Source organism: Balaenoptera acutorostrata, chromosome 1 (genome assembly GCF_949987535.1).
Source record: "Balaenoptera acutorostrata chromosome 1, mBalAcu1.1, whole genome shotgun sequence".
Classification (NCBI taxonomy): Eukaryota; Metazoa; Chordata; class Mammalia; order Artiodactyla; family Balaenopteridae; genus Balaenoptera; species Balaenoptera acutorostrata.
In genome coordinates, this window is record NC_080064.1 from 180,130,218 (window position 1) to 180,139,747 (window position 9,530).

The 9,530-nt window shown below is 38.8% G+C and overlaps 1 protein-coding gene across 1 annotated transcript in view; it reads right to left on the reverse strand.

Annotated features, from left to right (window-relative positions):
• The window catches only part of IARS2 (isoleucyl-tRNA synthetase 2, mitochondrial), a 77,006-nt gene extending 67,476 nt beyond the window's left edge, over positions 1-9,530 (reverse strand). The window contains exons 1-2 of the mRNA XM_007172069.2: positions 9,162-9,530; positions 7,692-7,814 (exon numbers count right to left, since the gene is read on the reverse strand). Of these exons, the coding sequence (XP_007172131.2) occupies positions 7,692-7,814; positions 9,162-9,428 (390 nt within the window). The 5' untranslated portion in view covers positions 9,429-9,530. The remainder of the gene's footprint in view (positions 1-7,691; positions 7,815-9,161) is intronic.

The following is a 9,530-nucleotide window of genomic DNA, read 5'->3' on the forward strand; positions in this document are numbered from 1 at the left end:
AGACTTCATAAAAATGTAAAACTTTCAATTTGCAACATACTCTGTTAAGAGGATGAAAACACAAGCTACAGACTGGGAGAAATAGTTGCAAACCGCGTATCCTGGCAAAGATTTAGTACCTAGAATATATAAAAAACTCTCAAAATAGTAAAAAATTAAACAATCTAATTAGAAAATGGCCAAAAGACATAAAGAGACATTTCACCAAAGAGGGTCAACAGATGGCAAATAAAGAGATGGAAGTGCTTAACATCATTAGCCATTAAGGAAATGCAAATTTAAAACCACAATGGGATACCCAGCTATCAGAATGGCTAGAATAAAAAATAGTGACACCACCAAATGCTGCTGACATGCAGAGAAACAAGATCATTCGTACATTACTGGTAGGAATGTAAAATGCTAAAAGCCACCACTGAAATCAGTTTGATATTTTCTTACAAACCTAAACATGCAACTACCATATGACCCAGCAAGTGCAGTCCTGGGCATTTATCCCACAGAAATGAAAACTTACATTCAGACAAAAACCTGTATGTGAATGTTTAGAGTAGCTTTATTCCTAATAATAAAAAAACTGGCAACAAGCCAGGTGTCAACAGGTGAATGGTGAACAACCTGTGGTACATCACACCAAGGGATACCACTCAGCAATAAAACAGACTATTATTGATATGCTCAGTAACCTGGATGAGTCTCAGGGAAATTATGCTGAGTGAAAAAAGTCAATCCCCAAAACTGTATGATTACATTTACACAGTATTCTTGAAATGACAAAAATACAGAAGTAGAGAACAGGTTAGTAGTTAGAACAGCTAAAGGAAGTGGTGGGAAAAGAGGGAAATGAATATAGCTATAAAAGAGCATCATGAGGGATTCCTGATGGAAATGTTTGGTATCTTGATTGTATCAATGTCAACATCATGGTTGTGATATGGTACTACAGTTTTGCAATATGTTACCATTGGGGGAAACTGGGTAAAATGTACAAGGAGTCCTCTCTATTTTTTCTTACAAATGCACTTGAATCTACAATTACTTCAAATATAAACTTTAAGACAAAATTTGAATGATATTGTTTTCGAATAGCGTGTACTTAAAAAACAATAAAATAAAAAGAAAACCAAGCACTTCAGTTTTGTCCATGAAAAGAAATAAATGCCCTTTTTACCATCTGATGTAATATGTCTAATAATTTGAAAATGATCTATCAAGCAGCATAATTTGGCCTCTGCAGAAGTAAACAAACTTAATATTGAGGAATGTGCAATATGTGTAACACATCTCAAATGTTTCAGAAGTTTTCAATACAATTAACTGTTCTAATACAATGTATAATACATGTTACAATTCTGCTCTAATAGCAATACTGACTTGTTTAGTGACCAGATTTCTGGTTTTGAAAATACAGACAGATGTCAAAGGTCGTGCCCTCTCCAAATTTTCCATTAAAGTATACATAAAAATAAAGGACTGAAAAAAATAGTGAATAAATTTTGGTACATTCTCTCAACAGAATGCTACTAACCAATTAAAGACAATTAAAAAGGAATCAATTATTGACATCTATAACAGCACGTACGAGTATCAAAAAATACTACATGAGTTAAAGAAGCCAGACACAGAAGAATATATGCTATGATTCAACCTACCTGAAATTTTACAGTGGGCAAAAAAATGAAAGCAATAGAAACCAAAACAGTGATGAGGGCAGAAACTCCTCATTCTATGAGGCCAGCATTACGCTGATACAAAAACCACACAAGGACACTATTAAAAAAAGAAAATTACAGGCCAATATTACTGATGAACACAGAAGCAAAAATCCTCAACAAAATGTTAGCAAAGTGAATTCAATAATTCATTAAAAGGATCATACACCATGATCAAGTAGGATTTATTCCAAGGATGCAAGGATGATTCAATATCTGCAAATCAATCAGTGTGATACACCACATTAACAGAACAAAGAATAAAAATCATATGATCATTTCACAAGATGCAGAAAAAGTGTTTGCCGAAATCCATTTATGATAAAACTCTCAACAAACTGGGTATAGAGAGAACATAACCTGAAATAATAAAGGCCATATTTGACAAACCCACAGCTAACATCATACTCAGTGGTGAAAAGCTAAAAGCTTTTTTCTTCTGAGATCAGGAACAAGACAAGGGTGTCCACTCTTACCACTTTTATTTCAACATAGTATTAGAAGTCCTAGCCACAGCAATCAGACAAGAAAAAGAAATAAAAGGAATCTAAATCAGAAAGGAAGAAGTAAAACTGTCACTGTTTGCAGATGACATAATACTATATATAGAAAATCCTAAAGATGTCACAAAAAACTATTAGAATTCATCAACAAGTTCAGTAAAGTTGCAGAATACAAAAATAATATACAGAAATCTTTTGCATTTCTTTACACAAACAACAAACTATCAGAAATAGAAATTAAGAAAACAATCTCATCTACAGTTGCATTAAAAAGAATAAAATACCTAGGAATAAATCTAAGGTAAAAGGCCTGTGCTCCAAAAGCTATGACACTGATGAAAGAAACTGAAGATGACACAAACAAATGGAAAGATATATTCTGCTCATGGATTGGAAGAATATTGTTAAAGTGACCATACTACTCAACACAATCTACAGATTCAACGCAATCCCTATCAAGATACCAACAACATTTTTCACAGAACTGGAACAAATAATTCTAAAATTTATATGGAAACACAAAAAACCCTGAACAGCCAAAACAATCTTGATAAGGAAGAACAAAGCTGGAGGTATCATGCACTCCGATTTCAAACTACACTACAAAGCCACAGTCATCAAAACAGTATGATACTGGAACAAAAAACAGACACATTGATCAATGTAACAGAATAGAGAGCCCAGAAATAAACCCCACATTTATATGGCCAATGAATCTATGACAAAGGAGGCGAAAATGTACAATGGGAAAAAGACAGTCTCTTCAATAAATGATGCTGGGAAAACTGCATAGCTACATGGAAAAGAATGAAACTGGACCACTTTCATATACCATATACAGAGATAAACTCAAAATGGATTAAAGACTTGAATTTAAGACATGAAACCTTAAAACTCCTAGACAAAAACATAAGCAGTAAGCTCTCTGACATGGGTCTTAGCAATATTTTTTTGTATCTGTCTCCTCAGGCAAGGGCAACAAAAGCAAAAATAAATGGGATTACATCAAACTAAAAAGCTTTTTGCACAGTGAAGGAAACAATCTAGAAAACTAAAAGGTAATCTAGGGAATGGGAGAAGATTTTAAAATGATATGTCCGATAAGGAGTTAATACCCAAAATCTATAAAGAACTCATACAATTCAACAGCAAAAAAAGAAAGAAAACACACACACACACACACACACACACACACACACACACACACAAAACTCAATTAAAGAATGGGCAGGGCTTCCCTGGTGGCGCAGTGGTTGAGAATCTGCCTGCTAATGCAGGGGACACGGGTTCGAGCCCTGGTCTGGGAAGATCCCACATGCCACGGAGCAGCTGGGCCCGTGAGCCACAATTGCTGAGCCTGCGCGTCTGGAGCCTGTGCCCCGCGACGGGAGGGGCCGCGATAGAGAAAGGCCCGCGCACCGCGATGAAGGGCGGTCCCCGCACCGCGATGAAGAGTGGCCCCCGCTTGCCGCAACTGGAGAAAGCCCTCGCACGAACCGAAGACCCAACACAGCCAAAAATAAATAAAGAAATAAATAAATAAATAAATAAGAAAATCCTTTAAAAAAAAAAAAAAAAAAAAAAAAAGAATGGGCAGAGGACCTGAACAGACATTTTTCCAAAGAAGATATACAGATGGCCAACAGGCACATGAAAAGATACTCAATATCACTAATCATCCGGGAAATGCAAGTCAAAAGCACATTGAGATATCACCTCACACCTGTAAGAATGCCTATTACCAAAGAGACAACAAATAACAAGGACATAGAGAAAAGGGAACCCTTGTCCACTGTTGGTAGGAATGTAAATTGATACAACCATTATGGAAGACAGTATGAAAATTCCTCAAAAATTAAAATCAGAACTATCAATACCATACTATTTAGCAATTCCACTTCTGGGTATTTATCTGAAGAAGACAAAGACACTAATTTGAAAAGATACACACATTTCCATGTTCACAGCAGCATTATTTACAATAGCAACCTAAGATATGGAAGCAACCTAAGTGTCTATCAACAGATGCACAGATAATGGGTATGTGGCATATATATAAAATGGAATATTACTCAGGCATTAAAAAAAAACAATAAAATATTGCCACTTGGGACAACATGAATGGACCTAGAAATAAGTGAAATAAGTTAGACAGAGAAAGACAAATATCGTATGATTTCACTTATATGTGGGATCAAACCAGACAGAACAAATATAAAAAAAGAAAAACAGACTCATAGATACAGACAACAAACTGGTGGTTGCCAGAGGGAAAGGGGGTGGGGGGGGTTGAAAAAGGTGAAAGGGATTCAGAAGTCCAATTTACACTTAGAAAGTAAATAAGTCACAGGGATGTAATGTACAGTATAGGGAATATAGTAATATTGTAATAAATTGTATCGTGACAGTAACCAGACCTACTATGGTGATCATTTTGGACTGTATAAAAATACTGAATCACTATGCTGTACACCTGAAACTAATTACTATTGTAAATCAATTATACCTCAATAAATGTGTGTATATATATACACACACATATATATATATATATATATATATATATATCTTCTATATCTTGCACTGGGAGGTTAACAGATGTATACAGCTGTCGTAACTCATCAAACTGAATGATTTAAGATTGGTGCAGGTTACCACAGGTTATTCTGGAAAAAAATTTTTTGAGAACAATGAAATTATACATTCGTCCAGTACTATACAAAGGTGCCAGTCTATTTCAAGAGAAAGAGCTTTACATCAAAATGCAAGTCAACTGACTGCTTCCTTCATCAAGAAAGTCTTGCTACAAAAATAGTCACTAAACTGTGTGCTTAGTAACCAAGTTGATTTACATTCTGGTTGAAGCTCTCTATTTCAACACAGGCAGGCCTGTAACATACAATTTGATATCAACAGCCACTCAGCTGGGCTAGCAGCCTGTGGGAGAAGCGAGAAGGAAGAAAGAAGAAATGGGGCTTAGAGCAAGCTTAAACTTGAAAATCCCTTCCATTCCTTTCAAATTCAAAGGAATTTTGTATTCCATTTCATATCATGTGTTACGGTCTGAATGTCTGTGTGTCCCCCAAACCCCTCCTTTCATATGTTAGAGCCATAACCCTCAACGTATTGGGAAATGAAATTTTGGGGGTAATTAGGGTTAGATGATGTCATAAGAGTGGGGCTCTAATGACGGAAACAGTGCCCTTATAAGAAAAGCGTTCTTCCCCCTCCCCCTCTTCCCTCCACCACCCCCTACCCCCATGTGAGGACACAGTGAGAAGGTAGCTTTCTGTAAGCTAGGAAGAGAGCCAAGATCAGCTGGCATCTTAATCTTGGACTTCCCAGCCTCCAGAACTGTAAGAAGTAAATGTATGTTTGTTAGGCCACTCAGTCTAAGGTATTTTGTTATAACAGCCCAAGCAGATTAATATGTGGCTTAACATAAAATGGTTTTGAATGACTGGTTAAATATCTTTTTTCTCCCAAACTACAAATTAAATTGATTTTATGGGAAGATATACCACACTTACCCTCGTTTTAAAAATACCACCCAAGACTGGGGTATCATAATACCTTAAATGGATCAATCACATACCTGCCTATTTTATTTTATTTTATCTTATTTTCTTTTTTAATTTTATTTATTTATTTTTTAAATTTTCTTTTATTTTCTTTTTTAATTTTATTTATTTTATTTTATTCTATTCTATTCTATTTATTTATTTCTGGCCTTGCAATGCAGCTTGCGGGATCTTAGATCCCCTACCAGGGACTGAACTCAGGACCCCGGCAGTGAGAGCCCCGAGTCCTAACCACTGGATCACCAGGGAATTCCCGTGCCTCTTATTTTAAATAGAAAAACAAGGTTTAATTTCTGAAAGTGCTCAAACATATCCATTGTAAATATTGGATAATACCCATAATGCAAGAACAGAAGGAAAAAATTACACGCCATTTTGTCTACAAATGGGGGCATTTCAAGGAGTCTTACAAGGCTCATGGAAGTAACTGAGTAAGTTGAATAAAAGGGAAAAAAAATTCTGACTGGATGCTAGAAATTGAGATTTAGATACTCTTCTAGACTCAAAAGGAACACTGATGTCAAGCAACAAAATCTTTGCTTTGCAAAAGGCATGCATGTGTAATTACTGCTCTACTTGGGAAAAAAATCTCTTGGGGTTCTGAAGGGGGTGGGGGGGAATGCCAAATGAATTTAAAAACTCAAGGAGAGTACTAATATAAAATGATTTAACCTAACGTAGGTGAGAAATAAGAATCAGTAAAGAAAGGTGAGCTGATAAATAGCCTGTAATAAAAACAACTGTTTCCTGGAAAGCAGACCACTTAACTACTATTACCTCAGCATAACCATGAAGCAAACTATAATCATTCTTACTCTTCATGGTAGAAAGCAGAGAAAGCCTAGAACCTCAATTTCTCGCTCAATTCATTTACTATTTAAAATGCACCTAGCAGCCACCCCTCAAAAACAAAACAAAATGCAACCCTGAACTGTATATGGTGATGACCTATCAATTTACATATCCAGTATGGACCTCTCGCCTCCAACTGCCTATTTAGTATCTCCACCTGCATGTCTAATCTTGTCTCAAAGGAAACATGCCCAGGTCTGAACTCCTGACTTCGTCCCCCAAACTGATCTTCCCAGTCTTATCCATCTCAGGTAAGAGCTCTTCTGACTTTTTAAGTGCTCAAGATGCTTCTTGGAAGCATCCTTGACTCTTCTCTTTTTCTTACCCCACACATCTAATCCATCAGCAAATCCTGTCAGCTCTACCTCCAAACTGTACCCAGAATCTGACTATTTCTCACACCACTTTCATGGCTTCAACCCTGGTCAAAACGGCCATCATCTCTCTCCTGAATTATGCAGTAGTCCCCTTCTTAGTCTCCCTATTTCCAAACTCCCTCTACCTCTACAGTCTATTGCTCACATAGCAGCCAAGAATGACCTTATCACCTGTCAAAGGCCCCACCTCCAAATACTACATTAGGGATTAGGTTTCAACGTATGATTTGCAGGCGGCGGGAGCCAAGACGACACACAGACAAATATTCAGTCTATAGCAACTATCTAACATATTAAATATTTTACTTATTTATCTTATTATGCCTTCCTGTTTAGAGCACAAGCTCCATAAAGCCAGGACTTATCCTTATTTTGTTCACTGCTATTCCCAGAGTCTAGACAATACCTGGCACATAATAGACGCTCACCAATGATTTACTGAATAAAATGATACTTACTAACATAAAATAAGTTCAAGGCAAATACGAGTGATGTTATTTTTCACACAGTACTGAAACTGTTTATTGCTACTTTCTATTAAGACATTTTAGTTTAAGTATGCCAGTGCAAATTTACATAACTGTCATAAAACTAGAATATACTCTTTTGCAAAGTGTATTTAGATAAAGGTGTTCCCTCCAGTCTTGTAACCTAAATTATAATTACCTTATTTAAAGCATGTCCAACATGAGGGTCACCATTTGCATAAGGAGGTCCATCGTGAAGACAAAACTCTGTCTTCACTTTTCTTTCTCTTTGCCATGAATAAAGTTCCAAAAATCCACATTTCTGTTTAAAAAGAACAATAATGTCTGAACATCATGTAAATACATACTCCTGAATCTTACCATAAATAACAACCAACACCTGCTTATTTCCTATCCCATTCTAATGTATTCAACTCTAAAACACAAATGGTGAGGTTTCTAAAATGCACATCTGATATTCATCTTTTAATATTTTTGAATAGCTTCTCCGTAGACTTCAGTTTAAAGTCTAAGTGCTATATAAACGTATACAGGACCCTACAAAGGTTTAGTACCACTAAATTCTTGGGCAGTCTCTCAGCACTCCCCACCCTCCACTCCATGCTGAAGGACCTGTAGGTCCCCCATCACACACACCCCCTCCCCCCCCCCCCACACACACACAGACACATGCACTCACATCTTATTCCTGCTATCCTTTGGCCTCAACACTCGCTACTCTCTTAATTTGGAATAACACTGATTGTAATCCCTCTCTCCTTCCCCCACTTGCTGTGTGACCTTGGCCAAGTCACTTTGCCTTTGTAGGCCTATTCCCTCATTTGAAAAAAATGTTAATAATATCCAACTCACCGAGCTGGTGTGAAGATTATATGAGAAAATATCTGCAACTGTCACAGTTCCAGAAATATAGAAGGTGCTGGATAGAACACTTTAAAAAATTAGATGGCCAAAACAGGTTTGTGAGTCTAGAACTCTGAGAGCTGTCATAAGAATATTTAAGCTAAGCGTATTTACTAAGACAATATATCCAAAATATCAGGGATTTTAAAGACTCTAAAATTACACAAACTAACAAGTGAATCTCTGCCCTTAGAAAATTCAGTCTAATACAGGAGACAGAGGCACAGTTTGGGAAGCGGACTCTGAGGAAGTAACCACAGCTACCTGACCCTTCAAACAAGCCGTAATTCCAACTAAGGACCTATTGATACCACAAAAGTAAGCTTCAACTTCTCATAATCGAATTTGTATTTATATGTGTACATGTTAATTCACTTTTTAAAAGCCACTGGAAAAGCGTCCAAATTCGACTGGTTCTGTCTAAGCTAAAACTGGGACTTCTATTCCATCCGTGCTATCTGAGCACCGCTGGTTCCCCCTTAGCATTCCGCTCTGGAACCAGCCACGTCTAAGGGACTTGCCTAGAGGTTTCTGCACTTCTGTTTTCACCCAATACAACCTGTGGGAAGCGCATGATTTCCACTGACCGGGTCGCAACACCCCCGGCCCAAAAGGGCCTGGAGCCTGCGGCCGGGTCCCGCCCCACTCGGGGTGTGAGTGGCCCAGGCGTGGCTCCGGGAAGGGCCCGTGTCCCCCCTCCCGAGGCCCCCCTCCCGGCCCGCGCCGCGCACAGGCCGGCCCGTACCTGCTGGATCTCCAGCTCCGTGTCGGGCTGCTGGCGGCCCAGCAGCTTCATGGGGAAGCTGGTCTGCGGCAGCAACACCGTGTCCCGATAGCTGCCATTACTCGAATTCTGCAGCTGGTTACTGGCCCCGGTGACTGACCGCACCAAAAGCCTCCTCGTCGCCCCTCGCCAGCCAGGCCGACGAGGAAGGCAGGGCGGCACCCACAAATTCCGGGCCACGGCCAGGGCCGCTGCCCCCGGCCCGCGAGGGCGCAGCCCCCAACGCATGGCGAGCCAAGCCAACCCCAGGCTCCGGAGAGGCGCCGGAGCCTTGGTTCCGGCCGGGCTCTAGGAGAAGAGGGAGGCCAGAGCACCTGCGCGAGCCTTGCG